We start from the raw sequence: 22,407 nt of genomic DNA, 5'->3' as shown, positions 1-22,407 counted from the left end.
TACTTTTCGTATCAATGTAAATGAAGATGTTGTATTTCATTTGCAGTGTAAGGTTTCTGTATCGAAATATACGAAGATGATTGTTTGATTTATATGAATGTCGCGCCAAAGCTGCGCGCGCATCTGCCTGTTACCGCCAGCTACCGCGCAGTAGCAATGGCGCCCGGCCGGTTTGAAGAGGAACGTGTTCAACGGCTCTCGGCAGGCAATTTTCGACATTTACGTTAGTATACACTGTTTAAACGTATTTATAGTCTTAGTTGATTTAACTCTGAATGTTTGATTGTATGATTAGCCATTTCTTGAGAGTATTCATCGCTTCGAGTGTACTATAACCGTGAATGCGAGGCGTGCAGCAGATGAACGTTTGCATGCTGTATGTTTTTGAACGAATGCTGAATGATGAATGCTTGTGCTCTGATAATGTGATGGCATCGTTATTCTGTAAGCTCATTCTTCAGCTACTGTCTTCCATCGTCAGGAATATTTGTGAGTCCAATCATTTTCTTACTTCACTTCTCTCGATACTATTGTTTGTGTATCTTTCTGGTCACAATATGCATGCACAGTTTAAAAGACTTTCAGTAACGGTAACAGACGCGCTGAATTGAAATCGTATTGGTTTTACATTGATTAATTATAAACATATTCGCATCTATCATTTCAACATTTTGTAATGTGAAATCGTACAAACACTTATATCAAAACGCAAATTCTAAATGATGCAATTGCATTAATTTATTAATAACCATGTTACATTCATTGATTTTATAATATACATTTCGCAATGTAAATGATAAATTCTCAACATATATAATAAGCTCGATTTTCATAGCTTAAAATATAATCATCAACCAGAGACTATGTTAGGAAACATATATGAAATACCAACAAAATTTTACAAACATTGCACCAACATTATAAAAAATAGACATTTGGTTAAGTCTACATCACTCTTCGTATAATCGAAATGTACACATTTTGAGGGTACAAGAAATAAAAATGTAACATTGCACGTATACATTATGTGGTTGTTACTTACACCTCTAAAGGAATAATTTTCATTTTTAAGTACGATATGGGCAATATTTATAATTTGATAACTGGTAATTTGGTAATTTGAGCCTGTACCTAACGATTAGGAGACTTAGCGGTAATATTATCGGAAGTACTAGTATTTTAAAAGCCGAAAGCAAAAATATTGCCACAATATTTACAACGCAGTGATGTAATATTGCATTTTTCTATTATTTGTTGAATTTGTATCAGTGAGTATTTCAAATAGTGTTCCAGATGCTAACAATTTCTTTTCCATGTGCATAGTTTTGCTGTGCATATGCTGGAAACTAAGTTTGAAATTCACTGCATTGTTTCAAGCAGTGAATACATAGCGTATTGTTAATTTAGACTTGTTCGCACTCAAGTCCTGTAGAATCACTAAATTCGAATAAATGCGTTTGTCGTTCAAAGTCTGATGTATATATTTGATGTTCAAGTCAAAAAGGCCGTACCTTTAATCTACAAAAATAATTCTCTCTAGTATGAGGTAAATTTCGAAGCAAATTCTTTATTCGAATATTATTGTACATCATGCCACTATTGTGCCCATGCCAGTAGAAAATTATACTCTCACCAATCATAGTTTATCTTGTTCGAACCTCTATATTTATACTTTTTTATCAGGTACAATACAAGGCTGAACAAAATATGATTATGTAATCTTGTTCTTGATAAACTCTTAAAAGGATACGCTCACAACATTTCCCACTTTTTTTTTCTGCCTTATATATAATATAATATATTATATATCTCGTATTCGTTTCTTCGATAACGTGGATAAAATACGTTCCATTATATTATAAAATATCGTAATTAAAATCTCTTTGAAAAACTTATAAACGCAAACATTGTGCAACAAACAGATACATAAAACGTCAAGAAATACACTTTTTCCATTGAAAGATTATTTCCTACGCATAATCAAAATTCAATAACTACTTTTTATGACGATACTATTAAATTTCATAAATAAATCGTGTAAAGGTCTAGAAAATAATGCTTCAAGTGACTTCTTTCGCCAAATCGCAAACCCCATTATTAAAAAAAAAAAAAAAATAATAATAAAAAAAAAACTGAGAAGAACAGTCACTTTACGTGGCGTCTACCGCATAATGAATGTTCAAAGATCGACAATTAAAACATTCAAACGTCTTTCTTTAAAGCAGACCTCAATAACGCACTGCGCATTGATGTCACGAGTTTCTCGAGTTCCTCGACTTTCATTTTCAATACTCTATTATCTCTTTCCAACTCCATCGCTTTCATCGTCATCTCGCACTCTTTTGCTTTCTTGTTCATACGCGACTTTCGCGAGGCTTCGTTATTCTTTTCCCTGGACTCTCGATACTGCGAAGCGAATACTCGTTCGCTCGAATCGATCTCGACGCGCCTCCTTTCCGATTTCAAACGTTTCACTGGTCTATTGTACGATTTCTCAGCTTTGCTCGTAACGGATGTCCTTTTTCTTTCGGATCTTCGCGAAGACACTGCGGGCGTATCTATGTAAGACGAATTTAAACTTCGCGCTGTCCGACTTTGTGTGTCTGACTCGTTGTTATCTATTCTCGCTTCTTCGTATGTCTGTGAAACGGTTGTGGATGATTTGGTGAGGGACGACACCATCGATGAATCCGTTGAAACGCTACCGTCTGGAGAATTTATCTCATCCTGTAATGCATACATTTTATAATATTAAATCTGTCTCGGATACGCCTCTATTTGGATTTCTATTTTTACAGAATATCCATCAACTTACATCGCATAGGTATGACAACAAATCAAACGACTCCGATCCAATGGTTTCGACTGTTTGCAGGACGTCCCATGTTTCACGTGGAGTTTCAGTAGAACCGAAAGAAGTAGGACACGCATCATCCAAGTGGATGTCATCTGAATCTTCGCACCCGGGTTGGAATGGTATACTAGCATCTGTGTTACACTGTTTGTTCCATGATGTCGCACTTATCGTGGGCGTTACAGTAGGTGTTTCTTTAGGTGGCCTCAACCACAAATCGGATGTATTAGACTTCACGATGCTATCTTTCTTCTCGTACTTGCTATTTACTTTTAATGTAGATTGTAAGCTGTGACAATTACTGTTGGTATGCTCGTTTGTATTCATTTTTATGCTCCACTTGTCCTCATCCCCCACACTCATCAAATCGTTCAATACCCCCTCTTCCGAAGCCAAAGCACTATTACCCTCGTATTTCGTACCTGGTAAATGCGATTAAAGTAAAATGAAAAACGACTCTTGCATCGTTACTTAGCGATTGAACGTATTCTTACCAACCTGATAGTTTAAATGTAGGTGATTCACCTATGCGAAAATCGCATTGACCCTGGAACGTATCCATACACCAACTGCTTAAATCCTGAAAGTTTTCCTCCCAAATGGAGGACGTTGGTTTCTTCTCTTCTTTTATCGCCAATTTTGATTGTGGAAATATCCATGGTTCCTTTAGCAATTCCGTCTCCATAGTTGGAGACAACAAGGGGACTGTGTCCATTTTTGAAGTTTCTTCTTCCGGCGGCCCCAATCTCACGCCACGAAAAGCAGATGACGGATGCGGCTGACTGTTGCATGGCTTGGTTACCTGTAAATTATTATTAGCGTTGAACAATTTTACGGGATTCTTTTCTTTGAAAGAATTCTTGTTCGACGTCACTTAGTCTAAGCACTTACGTTAAACACGCCTCTCTTCTCAAATGAAATGTTGCTGGCCGTTGAGCGTTCGTAAATAGGAGGGATTTTGGATACCTATAAGAAAAATTATGATTTCAGACACAAGAAATGCCAATTAACGCCAAAATGTGTATTTACATTTCATCTGAACATTTACTGGTATAGATAAAAGAAATACAAATAATGCCTTCTTATCAAATTTGATTATTTACCAATAAGATGTATGCTAATTAATCATGATAACGGTATTCGTATTTATCAGAAAAGATAATACATCATATATTAAAGAGATCATATCGATACTATTAAGAATGTCGCTAAGACTCTTATCGACTACAGTCAGGATTAAGTGTAATATAGATAAAATGTTTATTGGAAAACAAGATTTATGTAGATCAATTGTACAATACATTAAGAGTCACATGGAAATTATACCATATCGAGGAAACTGGTTGCTTAAAAAATTAAATAAATCTGAAACATAAAATATGAAGATAAGGTTTTACCAGATACGTTATTCGATGCATTAAAAAAGTAGTTTCATCCTACAACACAATATTCATTTAAACGTACAACATGTACAAAGAATATTTAGATATAGAGATATTGGGTATATCTAGAACCTGTGTGGTCCTTAATCATCAGTGATGGGACTTAATGATAGTGTAAAGAGTTCTAGAAAGTTTAGAAACGGTCACGTGGTACTGATATCGACCAAGATTTCGTTACAAAAGTATAATTATCGATAGTTGATATTATCAAGTAGCCACGTAAAATTTCGCAACTTTGTATGACGCATTGTGGTATCGAAAATATACATCGGTAAAATTTCGAATTAACGAATTCGAAATCGAATTGGTCCGATTATCATCGATACGAGTGGTATCAGTCTCATCAGTGACTACACGTACCGTGTACGTAAACGCAGTGACCACGTTTTATCGAGCAATCGTCCGCGTTTGAATGTTTCTTATCGATCGGGAAAGCGACCGCGCATACGTCGGTAATCGTAAGTCGAAGATAGCCAGGTATTTTTATTTATACGAGTTCCGAATAACGAATAAAAGGTGAACAACCAGTTTCATAAAAGTTACAGTATCAATTATCGAATGACTTTACATTTCACGGTTAACAAATCTAATCGGAACATCAATGTAATAAACGTGGCCGTGTAGATCGCTGTGCGGCGCTTTTAGTCGTTATCTGTTATTCGAATAAAACGTTGACTGTACATGAACGTAACTATACGTCGCTATCTAACCTAGTTACATAACGCGCAGCATTACAGGCGCGCGACGAAATTTTTGCAAACCGGCTTACATACGTTACACCATACGTTCGGATCGACGAGAAAATTTGCGCAGAAAACCGTTGAAACTATCCCGAAAGCGATCCTGCGTTTAAGATTTATATAACGACGCGAAAAACGTCTGTTATTACTATGTTCGAATGATACGAAAATACATGTCTATATGTAACTCGTGGTCGTGCGACGTTTGATCGATCCACGCCACGATGCGCAGTGAAATTTTCGTGCATTGCCAGCTACTTCGACAAACGACGGAATTAAACTCGGTTCTATGGTTATATAACCAATTTAGTTATAGTCGCGAGTGGAACCATACATAGGTACAGGGACACGACGGGTGCACATTTTCACGTTGGGGATATTTTCACTTACCCTCCTTGAAACAATCCGTGGTATTGTACCTTCCACTTGGAATGCGAAAACTTCTTGATGCGACACGATCGTTTATTCGTTCACAAACGTGCTTTCTATAGGAGCGGATTCTCGAAACGTGGACGCAGCACTGATCTTCCACACTAACTCGTCGGATCTTCTTCGCGGAATGCGAGTCTGGAACGTCGTCAGTGCCGGATTGAACACGTCACGAGATCGCACTCACGCGCACTCGGCTGGTCACGCTACTCGTGTACGTGCTGCGTCATTTTCGGCCAATCGGAGACGCCTGGCGTCATCGTCGACCAATTGACGCAGCGTAGACGCTCCGTGAGCAGAATCTGACACGCCACCAACACGAACTTGAAGGACGATACGGAGCAGACGTTCTCAACGAGGATCGCGAAGATCCCTCGGCAATGGGCAATCCATGGAGCCTAGACAAAATGAAATTTGGAAGATAGGTTCAAATTCAGGCTCATTTTACCGGGATAAAGGAATGAAACAAAGAAATTACGTAACAGAAGAGGATTACTTAACTCGGTTTAGTTATTTAGGAATAAGACATGTATAATCTGATAAGTATCAACTTTGTAATTTATTGTTGACCTCGTTTAATCGAAGCTTTGGTCAGACGTTTTCTTTATAGTACAATCTGCAATGTGTTACGCCTACCAACGCTGCGTTTTTAGGGAGCCACGAATGAGTCACAAAAATCAGTGGACGACGAATTTGCCACGCAATACGCTCCGACTGTTACTTGATAGGATTCGAAAGAGAAGGAAATGATATAAAAGATATTGAAATGATCTAAAAAAACCCATGTAAATTAGCTGAAAACAAAAACAAGACGATAGGTTTGATGATAGACACGTGCGAAATGAAAATTAAATATATAAAACAAAATTACAAGCGAAAACGTTCGATGGTGAACGAAGAATAACTGAAAACGAAAAGACTAGGTTTCCATTTACACGTTTCTTTTTTCGAGAACACAGAGAATAAGTTTATTTAAGAGGTGGAGGCTACAGAGATAGATAAAGTTTAGAGACCACAATTTAAAAAAAAAAAGGTTGAGAAGCACAGAGTACGAGGGAAACGACCTCCGTGAATACCGTCAGCCATCTTTCTTTGGTCAACTTGCCGCGCCATCTGTTTGAAACGCGGCAAAATTCGAATGTGCGTACGAATAAAGTAGGATTACCATAAGCGAATTTATGATTAAAAAAAGAAAAACATTTTGGGTTCTACGTAAAAAGAATTGTATTTAAGATAAGTAAGTATTCTAAGTAAAATTGATAATGTAACAAAAATATACGTATTGGGGCGCCATCGAGAATTGCAGTATAAGCGAGTGGAATTCGTTATACGTTGAAATGTATATTTACCACAAGGACGTTAGAGCGATAAAGAATTACGTGACGGTATATTGATTACTGACGAATGCAACATGTTTCTTTTTTGCGGATTGTGTGGAATTTAGAGTTTGCTGCATTAATAATGCATCGCGTGGTATTATCGCTTGGGTGCATCGCTGCTGAAAAGAATTGCGCGTGACGTGATCCTAGATGGAGCTAGTGTATGGATCGAGTATCGCGTAAACTGTATAGTATATCTTCTCCCATTTAGGTACATAGTACTCTAACACTTGGAACTTGTTGCATCAGCTACTACTGGTTTTTTGAACAGTATGAGTAATATTCTGTAAAAATAGCTATACGTTCCGAATACCTCATCAGTTTAATAATCTCATATAAAATCAGCATAATTTATCGCGTTCGATGTATGACTCAGCACTGTCTTGATTATGTTAGCAGGCTTCGGGCGTAATAACTTATTACCCCTGATTCTTTTTGACGTTTTACGTTCCAAACTATAAGTTTCACGGTTAGGTAAGTCAAAATGGAACTATGAATTCGACATAATGAAACAGGAACGGATGGTATCGATCAAACAATAAGAGCTCGACAAAATGTCGTTTACTATTTAATTTATTAACAAAAAAAAAAAAGATGCCTGTCTTTTAGTCAAATTAAAGACGTACAGACACTTACAAAATATAAATTAATTAATCAGAAATAGAACAGAGTGATGGATAATAATAATAATTCTATGGACTTGAAGGATCGCATCGAGGTAATGCAATAATTATCGCAAAATAATAATGCAAGTAACGAATGGGTAAAATTTTCCAGTTACTCTTGAAAATAATGACAAATGGAATGGATTCCAGAAATTCCGTAGATTCGGACTATTTTATCAGCTCTGACGAATCAGACACTGACCCTGAAGAGGACTCTCCCATTTGCCCAGAGACAAACGAACCAGGACAAAATTCAGACATTAAATTTTTATTAAATAAATTCTTCGACGTTCACGTAAACGAAACCAAAAAGCACTTACCTTCGAACATTAGCTATAATGTTACGAATGATTTTGAATTCGAAGAGAAGATGTACAGAGTTATTCCGATAAGGATCGATAAGAAAATATCTAAACTAAAGGACGTGGTTGTCTTGGATAAAAAACGGCATTTCAAATCCGCTCGAGGTCAGCGTTGAACGAACTTATTATCGAAATACATTTTATTAATAAAAAAAAAAAGAAAACAACCGTTTGTTAAAGTTTTTACAATACAAAGTGGAAAACAGCGTCGTAGGCATATTCGAATGTACATTAGCTCCCGAATCGTTGCTGATTTTAATTTCCCTTGAAATTCTGACTATAGTTGCATCGAAAATTCGATTGACTGCTTGGGGTCACGCTGCCAACTCGCGTCAGAAGAGACGAGAGTGAGGGCTTCTCGGTGACCTTGAGCGGCCAACTTAACTTCGATTCGCCCATACACTGGGCTAAAAATTCGATCACTAGATTTTTCTTTCTTTCCGTCAGTTGCATTTCGCGCCTACGTGGCATTATTTTACAGCGTGTGATACATATCTATCGTAACAAAATATAAATTCGCTTATGTATAGGTGTCTTAACATACATGCACACACAGGTTCCTCTCGTTCGCACCGTTAATCATAGAAGTTAATTAATATAGAATAGTCCTTAACGGCTAGGTGGTATTAAATTACAAAAAATTACAACCTCGCGCGTAGTCTTTCATTTTATTATTTTTTTCTTTCTTTTAAATCCGTGGTTATCGTTTATCGACTCTCGGGTGCCGAAACAACGATCGAATTGGATCGTCGTTCCAGGACTCGATTGCTTCACCGTCGATTAACGCACCGCCGCCATCTTTTCACGCTCGTCGAGCGTTAAGTCCAGGGAGACCCTCGCGGGGGTTCGACACGGATTCAGTTCGACAAACGTCCGCGAGTCTCCGATGTACGCGCCACTGGTACAGATCTTCGTCTCGGGGATAATAAATAATTATTGGATTTGCGACGATGGAGCAACATTCCCCGTTGCTGGTGCGTCAGGGACGTCGACAGTGTTTATCTTACATTCTACGCTTGGCAGAACGTCGTTGCTCTTCGCGGTCACTGGCCCTCGCTATCACTGTCGCTTTTGTCTGCAAAAATGTCGGTGTTCATTTCTTTAATATACCAGGTGTCCAATTCAACTTATCCCTGAGATGGGGCGTATTAACCCTTTCGCCGCGTTTTCACGCTGCGCGGCAGGAGAACAGCGTACGACTGCAGAAATTCTCGTATATTTCGCGGGGTATTCGATTGCTTCGGGCAATGTTACGTCATATGTACTGTCGACAACGACATCCTATCAACTGAATAAAAAGATAAAGATAGTAGATCGAAGTAATTAACAGATGTATCTAGACCAGAGTTCGCCATTAATCGAACGACTTCGAGTGAAACTCTACCTAGATCAACTATTCTGTCTAGATAGAGAGATGGCCAACTCTGATCTATACATCCTTTAGAAAATGGTCGTCGCTTGTGGAGGACGTACGTATACGTTCTTCGCAAATGACCGTAAGCTTATTCAGGCCGTATGCATACGGCCTTAGCAGCGAAAGGATTAATTCTTTCGATGCTAAGATCGTGGATGTTGATCGTACACCATACGCGGGACACTTATGTTCCCAGGGACCAGTCATATCGGGTGAATAGAGTCTTTAAATTTTAGCGAGGATAGGATAGGGATGTTTTTCGGATTAGCAGATAGTGTCTGATTTCTTATTAAAAAAATCTACTAACCTTTCTTGCCAGGGTAGGCATGACGCTTCAGTCTGTCGTATAGGTCGTCTTTTGTGCCGTATATACTCGCGTTGGAACGAGCGAGACTGTTCATTTTACCATTGTGCAGACTCTCTGAAAAGTGTGGAGATAAACCTCGTTAAATTCGATCGAGAGTCTTGGAACATAACCTCTTTATTGGGTTTGTGGAAGCTCTGTGCATCTTCGTACCTTTCATATACGTTTCATTGTAAAAATTGGGCATCTCCCAGCCATCCTCTTCGTCGTCGTAATAGTGTGCATAAGTACTGTGATGGGACGGCGCAATAGACTCCGCGTAAGGCGTGGGCGCGCCATAATAGAAGTTCACTTGCGAGCCGTTTTGATCGGTAGCTGGTGTGAGCATCTTCTTGGGTTCCTTCTTTCGGGAAGCTCTGTAAGAACAATTTTACTTCACGTTTGGAAACGATATCTCCTCTGCAGAAGCACACCTGGGGTACACTTACCTGACACAGATCATCCACACCAATAGGACGACGAAGATTATTAGAATAACCCCACCAGCGATGCCGCCAGTGATGTAGAAAAACTCTGATTTCTCAGTGCACCGCTTCCCGGTGAAGCTGCCGCTGCATCTGCAGGACGGTTGTCCCCGCGAGTCCTTCAAGCACACCCCCTCGTTGTCGCAATATCCCATACAGACGTCCGTGCACTCGGTACCGGTCCCGTTGTAGCCTGGCTTGCACTCGCACTTGAAGTCGCTCGTTTCAGGTATCAGCAGGCAGTACGCGTTTGCGTCGCAGTGCATTTCAGCGTCGCTAGTTTCGCACGGGTTGGTGCAGTCAGCCTTGTTCGTCTAATTGGGACAGAGAAACCAGTTATCACCCTAACGTATAAGAAGAAGAATGCTATTAAATTATCAACAAGTAGTAGATCCCACGAGGACACTCACGGCTGATGTTCCTTTAGTGCTGGTGTTGGGAGGACAGGGTATGCAGAAGGTCTGCTGAGGCTCGGATTGATACGTTCCCTTCTTGCACTCCATGCACTCATTCAACGTTCCGTTCAAATATGTTCCAGGATCGCAGACAGGAAGGGAGCATTCCTCGATAGCGGCTGATCCCATGTTCGGCGTGGTTCTGCCAACAGGACATGCCTGACAAGCGGCCTGAACTCCTTGGGTGCGGTAACTTCCACGTGGACAAGGCTCGCACTTTCCTTCGACTGCCAACTGCTGTCCAGAGCCACATTCGTCTCTACATTCTTCGCGGGAAACCGCTTCTGATGTCCTGGTGGTCTTCCCTAGACCGCACAGCAAACAGGAGAAACTACCCTCGTTGGGCTGGTAGAAACCGTGGCCGCAGCTTCGACAGAGTCCAGCCATGTCATCGTAGTACTTTCCAGCCGGGCAACGTTCCTTACAGTCGGCTGCACTTCTAGCACCAGGACCGACTGTCACGCTAGGACGCCCAGCTATCACGGGGCAGGAACTGCACTTCAGTTGGCCCGACTCGCTTTGGTAGCTGCCCACTGGACAGGACAGGCACTGCTTCGTTTCTTCGTCGTAGTACGTTCCCACGGCGCAGGGTACTGCAATTGAAATGTAAGTAGAGTCAGAAATTCTGCTGTTAGAAGAAGTCTCTTGCATTGAGACACTTACCGCAATCTGGCGCCATGACAACTTGTCCCACTGGACAGTCGTAGTCGGATTCAAGAACCAGGGATGCCGGGTCAGGCACGGTGTTTGGCAAGATGTAGTGAACGTCGAATTGATCTTCCTCCAGGATTAGTCTCTCCAGTAGAGATTGAACGGTTGCTCTCTCGTTCGAGTTAGCGTTCAAAATCGGATCGCTATAAAAGACAGGGAGCTGTTAGCAAACTAAGAGTCGATAGACGGTATGTTTTCAGCGATAGATAAAGAAGAGTATGCGCAAATATGTACAGCCGTTATCTTAAGGCGAAGGTAACCAGGCAGCCTTTCCATCGGATCCTCAGCAAGACGCAACCTTATCGACACCTATTAATTATGTACCTACGCAATGCTTAATGCTCAAGACCTCCTGGAATTCTAATATATAACATGTCTGACACGAAGTGTCATTGTAGCCTCTGTTATATTGCGAATCTGGGACTGCTTGGTATGAATCAGAGGGAATGGGTTGAGGATTCGCGAACACATGCAAATGATTTGCCCTGAGGGCTCCGAGGATGGGAATGTCCGTCGATGCTTGCGAAATGAGATTAACCCAACAGCTTGGTGTCTAGTCAGGTGTTACGCCGTTATTGTTATTTCGCTATCCTATCGCTGGTACCTACTCGAGTACCCGCATGGACATTTCCCATTTTATACTAGTGGGTCGTGTATGAACAGTTAGTAAACAACGTGCATACCAATCGGTTAGGGTCGACCTAATTTTTGCTCTTTTACACGAAGAGGTATTTCATCAACTTACTGAAGTCGGCCTTGTTCAAGTTTCTGCTAGTACAAGGATATGGAGAAAAGTTACGTTCACGATCGATTCAAGTTTACAAATGGGCCAAACTCAATTGGCCGCTCATAGCGCCAGAGACGTGCTCGAAGAACGGTATGATAGAGACAACTCCGTCTCAGTAGCCATGAGTGACCAAATCACCGCGGCAAGATTATGATGGAGTAGCACATTTTCCTTTTCTCCGTATGCCCCTCATGCATTGCTGTCTAATATGGTATGATCATGGTCGCAAATGGTTTTATAAGAATGCGAGATGATGTCGGATAACACCTAGACCCGGATGACAAGGACACATGTACAATGATATGTTTCGCACGTGGCGTAAATCGAGCTGTCCTTACTTTATCGCTGGGAACGAGATCTCCACCTCGTAGGTATCGCTGCCTTGGCGCGCTTGTCTCGTTCTACGATGCAACACAAGTAACAAATTGCTCAGTACTAAGTTACGTCTTCGATTTAAGTCTGATCGAAGCTTGACTGCAAGCTAATGCTAGATAGCTAACCGAGTGATTCTCCCGTCGAAATGAACGCCGGGATTCACTCGTGAGACGCAATTTTCAAACTAGAGAAGCGTATGCGGTTGCGTAATTCAAGAAACGTATGGGATACTTACGGTTCTGCTGGTACTACGGCGGAAATTATGTATGTTCCGCCATCTTCTTCGTTCGTTTCTCTGGTCGTGCGTACGCGGTGGTCGCACTGAACGTCGATGTTCAGATCTTTACATTCGCGAGTTCCTGTGGAGAAGAAAAAGTGTAATAACGTGCAATCGTTAAGATTGAAGATCTAGTGAAACTTAAGTGATTTACCTTCGAAGGAATACGAACAGAAGTTCCAGTCTCTGTTCAGCGAGTTCACAGCATCTCGAACCTTCTTCTTGAGTACTCCTTGGCCAGCTTCGTTACACAGGACTGACGTTGGGAAGTTCATCTTGATCCTGAATACACGCTGAGCTGGTGTGGCACCTGTACAAAGCAACAAATGAAATTGTAACACGGTGAAAGAATTACATATCAAGAACATAGTATGAGAAAAATAGAATCGAAGATTACTTGTGCAAGCAGGATACACCAAGGGAAGTGATGGGTCATTGGTGGGTCTCCAGAAGCCTTCTGCGCCACAGGTATAGAATTTGGGCACCTCTTGAGAAAATCTGAGTCCAGTGTTGCAGAAGATTTCGCACACCTTGAACTGGCCACCAGAGCCCCAATCTTTGCATTGCTGTGTGCCTCCAATTGGATCAGCCAGTTCCGGACAAAAGTCAGCTAAAGAATGAAAAATCACCATGATCGATATTGTACAATACGCTTTAAATATTTAAACATCAAGAATGGATGACTTACACAGGACGTAAACTTTGAAGTTGCAGCTAGCAGAATTTCCAGCCTGATCGTAAGCCACGTAGCTGATATCATAGGTGCCCCACATCAACGTTTGTCCAGATTTGTGTCCATTCTTCTCTTGAACCCTCGCTATGCCAACGTTATCGGTGAAACGTGGCTCGTCCCAAGTGACAATAGACGAACCGTTCTTGGCGATCACCCAAAGGTCTCCTGGGCAGTGCTCGACTTTCGGTGGAATCTTGTCAGATTCCAGTTGTTGGCACTTGTTGCCACCGTATCCGGGTGGACAGACTCGTTGTCCACAATGGGATGGCACTACTCTTTCCACGCCACCGGTTATCTCATCGTATCCTGCCCAGGTCAACACCAAATCTTGATACAGGACAGGTTCAGTGCGACAGTCGCGTACTTGTTTCTGTATTTCATTGGTTACGTGAAGAGCTCGACTCCAGATTTGAACCTTGGTCAGGTGACCTTGGAACCCGGATTCAGTATAGCCCTTCGCGTTCTCGCTCTGTGGTTTTCCAAGGACAGTCCAGGCACTGAAAAAAATTGTGTTAGTTTGCTTCGAGGAATCCTAAGGTTCATTGAACTTTATTTGTATAATATAAAATGAACTCACTAAGCTGGTAGAGATCTGCCACTTCCATATCCTTCAGTTTTACTGGCAATCAGTCCTTCGGTGATCAGAACCAGTTCACCGCCATTTTCGCCATTCCAAACTACAGCTACGTGATGCCATTGGCCGTCGTTGATTGTCGCGTACTCTCTGAATGGCAGGTAAACGTCTTGAAGGTCATGGAACAGAGACACTTGGACACCGTTACTGTGTGCTTGGATCATAAGTCTGCGATTCGATGGAACATGAGGCGAACTGTAACCAAACCATCATTTACAATTAGGATACCGTAGTCCAAAGATCGTGATACAAATTTTTATACTACTGGGATTTACCTCACGCCATAGAGGGTGAAGAATATGCCAGCTTCATCTTTTTGGGTGTACTGCACCCACATAGCCACGGTTAAGCTCTTTCTTGTTCCTGTGAAGAATGGAATCACTTGTGCGGCGCTGCTGCGCGCTGGATCACTGAAGTACAAGTCGTAATCAACTTGGATGGCTGCAAAAATTATATGAATTATGTCTCACTCAAAGTTTAACAGTTATCAATTGTAAAGGAGACGTTTTGCAAGCTTACATTTTCTGCAATCATCGCCAGTTAAGTTGAACGGACATTGACAGAAGAATTTGCCAGTGAGATCGATGCATGTTGCTGATGGAGGACACGAATTCTCTTTGCAGTCGATGATGTCATCCTCGCAAGTCTTGCCTAGAGAACATTCATGGATATGGTTATATTTCATTGCCCCTGTTGCCTATACAGGTTTACTTGTTATGTAAATCTACCTGTGTATCCAGGTGGACAGATGCAAGTGAATCCAGGTCCCTCATCGACACAGGTGGCTCCATTTTTGCAAGCACCAGCCTGGCAGGCATCATATTCGTACTGACACCCAATTCCAGTGTAGTCATCAGGGCATGTGCAATTGAGTCCCGAGCCAAAGTCTTGGCAACGTCCATTATGCATGCATGGGTTACCAATGCAGCGCTCTGGTGCAGTTTCGCATTGTTTTCCATCAGTTCCTGACGGACAACTGAACGGCGACATTTATTAGGAAAATATAAACAAAGTCCCATCCTACGGATTCATTAAACGATTCATGTAGTCGTCAGAATACTTACACGCAGAAGTAATCCATGAACAAGTCAACACACGCAGCATCGTTTTGGCAAGGATGATTTTGACACATTCCAACGTCGATTTCGCAATGGGTACCAGTCCAGCCCTCTGGGCACACGCATTTGAATCCACCAACCTCGTCTCTGCACGTAGCACCATTCAAACAAGGACCAGAATTACAATCGTCGATGTTAATCTCGCACGCGGCACCAGTGTAACCTTCACGACAGTGGCACACGAACGTGTTATCCAGATCAACGCAACGGTCCGTTCCAACTGGACTGCAAGGATCACTAAGACACTCGTCCAGCTCTGCCTCGCACTGAAGTCCAACGAATCCTGGCCTGCACTTGCAGAGGAATCCCTCTAACTGATCCAAGCATGTTCCTCCGTTCTGACAGGGCTCCGAAGAACAGTCATCGATCGTGTGCTGACATTGCTTGCCTGTGTATCCTGGTTCACAGGTACAAGTAAACCCGTCTATTTGATCGATGCATTGACCATTGTTGTGGCACGGTTTGTTGGCGCATTCGTTGATGTTCGTCTCGCAAGCTGAACCAGTCCATCCTGGGTGACAAATACACTCGTGGCTGAAGAGGTTATCCACGCAAATCCCGTTCAAGCAAGGATTGCCCGAACACAAATCTATCTTCTCATGGCATCGTTTGCCAGTGAATCCAGGAGGACAGTCGCAGCTGAAGTCAGCCACAAGATCAGTGCAGTTGGCTCCCAACAGACAGGGCTTCTCCGCACAATCGTCGGTGTTAATCTCACAGCTCTGACCTTCCCATCCTGGCACACAGTCACACTTGTATCGACCTTGTTGCAGAGCCACACAGGTGGCACCATTGTTGCAAGGATTACCGCTGGCCGTGCAAGGATTAATCTGCAATTAGAATTTATCGTTACGAACATTCAGGCTACTAGATACTTTGAAGCGAAAATAAACTCACAGTGATGTCACAGTCGACTCCAGTGTATCCAGACCTGCACAAACACGTGTAGTTGCTGAAGCCAGGCTCGTCTTTGCACATCGCCCTTTCAGGACAAGTGTCGTTCGAGCAATCCGACTTCTCTTCCTGGCAATTGACTCCTGAGTACCCATTGGCGCATTGACACCTGTACCCTTGCGGCAAGTCTATACAAGTAGCGCCATTATAACACGGTTGAGATGCGCACTCGTCTATATCAATTTCACAGCGCCTTCCGGAGAATCCAGCCGGACACAGACACTGAACACCATGTCCCATGGGCACGCACAGGCCTCCATGCTGACAGACACTGTCAGTGCATTGCACAGGCTTGCACTCTTCGCGTCCAAGTGCGCCTGGTCCGTCCGTGTACATGTTCGTTGGACACTCGACGCACGTCGTCGCGCCGTGCTGCGGTTGGAAGAAATCCTTTGGACACTGAGCACACGGAGCGAGTCCTGTATCCGAGTACATTCCTGGAGAACATTTTGCTCTACATCGATCGCGACCTGGTGCAGCTGGCTGGTAGGTGAACGTTCCAGCTGGACAGGTCTGACAGTCCTTGCAGCCACCGATCGGTGGTTCCCCGGTGTAGCTGTTTCTCGGACACTCTAAACATGGCACCAGGCCAGTGGGCGAATATGTGCCGTACCCACAAACCGGTATACAATCGTCTATGCTCTTCGAACCCTCTTCTCTTGTGTAAGTGCCGAATGGACATCGCAGACAGGAGCCCTGGCGATCGCTGTTCTGATAGAAGCCTTTCGGACAAGACGTGCACTGCTTTTGCTTCTCACCAGCGAACGTACCAGCTGGACAATGCACTGCAAGTGAATGTGTTTCGTTAAAAGTGATGTTCTGTGGAAGTGATGAAAAAGTGAAAAGTTTTTGAAGCTTCAATTGTTTACTCACAACATCGAGGGACGTCGTTGGTGTCCATGTTTAATACTTCACCAATGCTACACGTGAAGCCACGCGTGATAGATGACTTCAGTGCTCGAAGTGGTGGGCACTGATTTCCAATGGAAGAAACGTTCAACAGAGGCTCTATTACTGCACTAGTAGACGGAACCGACAGATCGAAGATCAAATTCAACGTGGAACCGCAGAGATCGTACAGCTGAGGCTGACGCACAGCGGGAACAACGACGAGAACGAAGTCCATCTAAAAATCATGAGTGCAAAGTGAGTGCAACGAGTGCATTTGTGAAATTCTGTAAGGTTTAGTTCGGGGTACTGACCTTCAAGACATTTTCTTCGAGCAAGTACGGCACGGACCTTACAAACGACACGTTCATGTTCACGTTGACAGCGGAACAACGTTGAGTAAGGATGTTATTCAGGTTCATGTAGTATTGGGACATCAAATCCTGATACTGTGGCAGGCAGGATCTCGAAACAGCTCCATTGGCGCGATAAGTTACCGCCGCAACAACATGGTAGTTTGCTTGTTGGGTGTCTGTTAAGTAGAACATACAATTATTGAAAACATTTACTTGAAACCCTTCTTATTTGGTACTGGACAATGAAGGCTTACTTTCTGAGACACAGTCAGGAACAACTGATGCAGGAGACCAATGCTTAGTAACGTCACAGGTGAACGTCTTCACAGGTGCCCCATCCGTAAACCTGAAACCGTTCTTGCAAGTTGCTATGCACTGTTGACCTTTGTCACCAGGGACGCATTTCAGTCCTCCATTAGCCGGTGGCTTCAACTCCCAGTCCACGCATGGCGTTGCCTGCACGGACACTTGGAAATGGCAGGACGCTCTGTTACCGCTTGGGTCTGTCGCATAAACGGTTACGTTTTCGAAACTGCCAATCGGTATCACTGCTCTTTCTGGCACAAACGTGATTTTCACTGGGCCTGAAGGATCAGTGGCGTTGATTCGCCTTCGAGTTTCGTTGAAGTTGACAGTGTAACTCTCCTGTTTATCGATCAGCTCGATCACGTAACTCTGCGGGCAGCTAAGCTTCGGTGGTGTTACGTCTGTAAATGATCATGTGGTTACACAAAAGTGAGGAATACATATATTTTATTGAAGTGTGAAAAGAGGTTATATACTGACCAGGTACAGTGATGTTAATCTCGCAAATAGCGACATTCCCGTCATAATCAAACGCCACATATTTAACTACAGTGTCCTCGAACACTCGCAGAGGCGTTCTGAAACTGTGAGGCTTGACTTCTAGACGAGCGATGCTACCACTGTTATCGATAGCCGTGGGTTCGGTGAAGTTCACTGGCAGTAACCCGCCATCGGTTCCCTTCTGTACCACTATTGGTTGTTGAGGACAATTCTGGAACACTGGAGGCTCGTTATCAACGCAGGGGGAGAATCCATAATCGTAACCTAACAACGGTTCCGTCACGGGTTCTTCGCATCCCATCAACTCGAACTTCAGACAAGCGTTGTCCATATAACTGACGATACCCAAGATCACGAAACGCGCTTGCACGTATTTGGGCAGAGTGATCATCGCCAATTCACCGTAGTTCCCAGGATCCCTCATCGTTAGGTTGAAATTGGGGAAGTAAACCACATAGTTCTCAACCTCGGCTTGCTTGTAGAAGAACCTGATCTCCGTTGGTCTTCCAACGATATCATTCGTCACTACACCCTTCACCAAGATCGCCTTCACTCTGAATACCTGGCCCAAATCGACGCTGACGTAGGTGAACGCCTCTTGCTTGCCGCACCAGCCTGTCACTGAGTTCAAACGAACGTTCTTAGCTTCATAGTTCGGCCTCTCGGAGGTTGCATTGATGGCAGAATCGGGAATGCGACCAGAGGCTAATCCCAGGGGCTTCACAACTTTACATTCTGGTTCCCGAACGCAAACGATAGGTCTGGGATTGATGAGAATGTACCCTGGTCTACTGCAACCAAACTGAACTTCGGATCCTTGCTCGTAGCTTCTGGCTATTTGGTAGCCATCGCTCGGGCGACCAGGGTCTTCGCAAACGGGACCCTCGCACCGTAAATTGCCAAAGTCCCAAATGCCATTCGCCTGGCACCTAACGACGTTGTCGTGACGATTCGTTTGTCCAGCCAATTTGAACGTGTCTTGGCAACCAAAGAAGAATGATGATTGATATTTCGTGTCTAAATACTGCCCGTACTCGGCCCCAGGCGTTGGCAAAGGCTTTCCACAGTCAGCTCGTGGACAGGCTGGCTGCGATCCCGATAGCCAGTAGTCTGGCAAGCCTGGTTTAGGATCGTAGACGCACTGACGGAAGCCGGAGCTAGCTGTGTTCCGCAGGTAACGTCCGTTACTGCCGCACTTCAATGTGACGTTTTGCTTGAAGGGTACCAGGACACTTGCCTCGTCGCTGCGGATCACCGATAGGCCCTCGTTCTTGTCGTCTGGTAGAGACACGCACTTCGCATCTGGAAATATATTTTTAACATTAACGACACGTCGCCACGTATTGGATACTTGCACAGTAACTAATTACTCACATTGACACTCTGGTGTCGTCCCATTCCAAGCTCCACTGGACGTACAGATGACGGCAGATGAACCGGACAACACGTAGCCGAAGTTACATTGGAATTTCACTAAGTCACCGAAGTGATGTTGTTCCTATACAAATAATTGGAATAATAATTACCAAAATGTCGGTTTGATCGTGTACAAAATTCATACCTTGGTTGACAAGAGTTTTCCATTTTCAGGTGCCGATATAGATGGGCACATAACTGGCACGCAAGTCTTGTTCTTCTGATAGATATCCCCATCCCTCTCACCAGTTTCGTACTTCTCGACGTTGAAGCCAGCCGTCCCGTTGGTTTTGTACAACTCGAAGCCCGTATTGCACATGCAGGCGTAGCTGCCTGGGTTGTTGATGCACTTCTGGTGGCAGCCACCGTTGTTGGTGGCGCATTCGTTGATGTCAGTACACTCCAGACGAGTGCATCCCATTATTTCGAGCTTCATACAAGGCGCACCCACGTAATCCTGTATCCTAAATCTTATGTAACGCGATTCGATGGGCACTGGCAAGTTCAAGACGGAGAGAGTAGGGTCCAGTATCCTGAACTCTACTGGTGTGCCATCAGGGTTCGTATAATCCTTGAAGGTGTCCGTCAGATCGTCCGTATATTGAATTCTGACTGCTGAAGTGTACGCAATGTTGCCGTCCACCCTCGCGACAACTTGCGTCCGGAAACCACGAATGATCGTTGGTGCTTTCATGTCGATCATCACCCAATTCGTCCCTGGTTCGATATTGTTGCCACACCAACCATCGCCATTGTTCAGACGGACGCCCTTAGAGTTAAATATAGGAAGGATCAACGGTTAGTAGGGTCAAGTTTAAATTAGATTGCCGGTTAATTTATCACATGCAGTTACTCACAGTTCTAGTGTAGCCATTCTCAGAACTCGAGACGGTGATCGATTCGTCGGGAATACCTCCATTGATGAGTCCAAGATCACCTATAGGCCTGCATTCCATAGTTGGAGCGAAGCCTGACTTGCACTTGCACGTGAATGCACCAGGGTTGTTTATGCACTCGGTGGAGGCTAGGTCGCATTGACTCGACGCGCACTCGTTTATATCTGGAACATTGAATTCACAAGTACGGAGAAGTTCGACGCTAGACTTTGGACAATCTTACCTTCGCAAGTGGGAACATTGTCGAAACGTTGGTCGGGCCCACATTGGATGATGTTGGATCCTGAAAGTTTGTAGCCTCTGTTGCACTGCACCCTGGCTTCATCGCCATACAAGTACTCCTTGGTCGTGTCGACGACGAAACCGTTCTTGATCGTGGGCAGTAATGGACATTTTGCTCCTACACAACAAGATATCAACAATTGAAACTCGGAGGCGTCGGTTTGTGCAACCTGTTGCGAATTGACCACTTGCATAGAAGAAGGTACTTACGAGAACACGTCGGCACTTCATCGGACCATGTTCCGTTGCTCATGCAAAGAATTACTGGATGTCCACTTCTGACGTATCCTGGCTCGCATTCGAATCTAACAATCGTTCCGTAACTGCGACCGCCTCCGTTCAGAATAGTGATGTTCGAGTGAGGAGCCTCCGGAAGCGGAGAGCACTGAGAGGCTGTAAAAGAAACGTATTGGTGTAACTTGAAGATTATCCTCATTGATGATGGCACTTGAATAACTGCAGTCAACTTACCCAAGCAAGACGGTTTCTTCTCCCATCTTCCATCAGCCATACAAGAAATCTTCTCGGTAGGACGACCAGATGGAAACGCGAATCCAGCGTAGCACTGATAAGTAGCTAGGCCCTTGTACGTGACGTTGGATGACCCGATCGAGAAACCATTGTCTATTTGAGGTACAGGCCCGCAGTAGACTTCCTGGCATTTAGGGATGTACGTTACCGACCAGTTCCCACCTGGCAGACACTCTGTAGTCATTTTCGGTTTGCCAGTTGCAAATTCTTGACCCAGGGGACAGGAGAATGTCACCACTGTACCAAAAGCAGTGTCCCTGCTGGAAGCCAGGGCACCTTCGCCAGACTGAAGTTGTGGACAATCTGAGGAAATACAAAATCATCCGTGATCGAAACAATCGCGCAACTAAACGATCAGAAATCACTCGGAGGCTTCCAAGTTACCTGCTGAGAACTCTGCTTGCCATCCAGGACTGCTGTGCAAGGCGTCAGATGTGAACCTAACAAGCATCTCTCCGCTTTCAGCGGTGAGCGTAATCTTTGGCCTAGTGTTGGATGTGAATCCATTCCCGGGATGTAAACGTAGTCCGTTCGTGTTTGGACCATCGTATATCTACAAAGTGGATTCATAAATCAGAACTCGGAGTGTGCCCCTGTCGGGAAGTTTCATCGATACCGAAAACGCGTGTTACCTGCACGAAGTCAGTCTTGTGGACGTTGAAGTTAACGAATTTCAAGGACAGCGGGCCTCCCTGCGGATTCTTCACCCTGTACAAGCACTCCTGATTGTTAGGATAGTCGTTCAAGCCGAACGAAGGCGACTGAACCGTTCCGTTTCTCGCGATGATCGTGGCTTTGCAGCCCTGCGTGTAACGAATGCTGAAGCCCCGCCTCGAATCGCCAAGGCTGGTCTTGAAGTAAAGGTACAAGCTATTCCCGGTAGACATTATCACCGTCGGGTTATCCTCGGACTTCCCTGTTAATCGGGCGATAGGACTGCTCATCGGTGAGTCACCGTCCCTGATGAGGATGTAATCGCGGTTCATCTCGAGATCCAAGTCCTCGATCTGAAACCATCACGTGGAATGGTCAAATCACAACCGGTTGTTTTGTGGAAATGAACAGTTTTACGCG

General features: G+C 43.8%; 2 protein-coding genes across 4 annotated transcripts in view; both read right to left on the bottom strand.

Annotated features, from left to right (window-relative positions):
* Positions 1 to 713: 713 nt before the first annotated feature.
* LOC128879912 (uncharacterized) lies at positions 714 to 5,498 on the bottom strand (the record flags this gene model as incomplete). The annotated part of the gene is made up of 5 exons (XM_054129481.1): positions 714 to 2,727; positions 2,816 to 3,276; positions 3,353 to 3,656; positions 3,746 to 3,820; positions 5,427 to 5,498. Coding segments are annotated over 5 exons (1,437 nt in total), but the record flags the coding sequence as incomplete, so codon positions are not given.
* A 2,488-nt stretch (positions 5,499 to 7,986) lies between these two features.
* Positions 7,987 to 22,407, bottom strand: part of LOC128880384 (sushi, von Willebrand factor type A, EGF and pentraxin domain-containing protein 1) — a 32,354-nt gene continuing 17,933 nt past the window's right edge. Inside the window, exons 9-37 of one of the 3 annotated variants that reach the window (XM_054130414.1) lie at positions 21,966 to 22,340; positions 21,718 to 21,886; positions 21,274 to 21,636; positions 21,013 to 21,195; positions 20,744 to 20,920; positions 20,482 to 20,684; positions 19,770 to 20,393; positions 19,583 to 19,706; positions 18,188 to 19,510; positions 17,656 to 18,108; positions 17,360 to 17,577; positions 17,031 to 17,283; positions 16,101 to 16,942; positions 15,150 to 16,033; positions 14,814 to 15,061; positions 14,605 to 14,736; positions 14,361 to 14,526; positions 14,029 to 14,280; positions 13,407 to 13,948; positions 13,116 to 13,328; positions 12,873 to 13,028; positions 12,677 to 12,800; positions 12,405 to 12,467; positions 11,232 to 11,422; positions 10,524 to 11,161; positions 10,078 to 10,427; positions 9,803 to 10,005; positions 9,593 to 9,706; positions 7,987 to 9,159 (exon numbers count right to left, since the gene is read on the bottom strand). In XM_054130414.1, the coding sequence (XP_053986389.1) occupies positions 9,122 to 9,159; positions 9,593 to 9,706; positions 9,803 to 10,005; positions 10,078 to 10,427; positions 10,524 to 11,161; positions 11,232 to 11,422; positions 12,405 to 12,467; positions 12,677 to 12,800; positions 12,873 to 13,028; positions 13,116 to 13,328; positions 13,407 to 13,948; positions 14,029 to 14,280; positions 14,361 to 14,526; positions 14,605 to 14,736; positions 14,814 to 15,061; positions 15,150 to 16,033; positions 16,101 to 16,942; positions 17,031 to 17,283; positions 17,360 to 17,577; positions 17,656 to 18,108; positions 18,188 to 19,510; positions 19,583 to 19,706; positions 19,770 to 20,393; positions 20,482 to 20,684; positions 20,744 to 20,920; positions 21,013 to 21,195; positions 21,274 to 21,636; positions 21,718 to 21,886; positions 21,966 to 22,340 (9,621 nt within the window). In that variant the 3' untranslated portion in view covers positions 7,987 to 9,121. The remainder of the gene's footprint in view (positions 9,160 to 9,592; positions 9,707 to 9,802; positions 10,006 to 10,077; positions 10,428 to 10,523; positions 11,162 to 11,231; positions 11,423 to 12,404; positions 12,468 to 12,676; positions 12,801 to 12,872; positions 13,029 to 13,115; positions 13,329 to 13,406; positions 13,949 to 14,028; positions 14,281 to 14,360; positions 14,527 to 14,604; positions 14,737 to 14,813; positions 15,062 to 15,149; positions 16,034 to 16,100; positions 16,943 to 17,030; positions 17,284 to 17,359; positions 17,578 to 17,655; positions 18,109 to 18,187; positions 19,511 to 19,582; positions 19,707 to 19,769; positions 20,394 to 20,481; positions 20,685 to 20,743; positions 20,921 to 21,012; positions 21,196 to 21,273; positions 21,637 to 21,717; positions 21,887 to 21,965; positions 22,341 to 22,407) is intronic. The other 2 variants (XM_054130415.1, XM_054130417.1) reach the window with 2 other exon arrangements.

The sequence above is a fragment of the Hylaeus volcanicus genome, chromosome 7, assembly GCF_026283585.1.
Source record: "Hylaeus volcanicus isolate JK05 chromosome 7, UHH_iyHylVolc1.0_haploid, whole genome shotgun sequence".
In the NCBI taxonomy this organism is placed as follows: Eukaryota; Metazoa; Arthropoda; class Insecta; order Hymenoptera; family Colletidae; genus Hylaeus; species Hylaeus volcanicus.
Note: the sequence above shows the minus strand (reverse complement) of the source record. Positions and strands in the feature narration are given on the sequence as shown.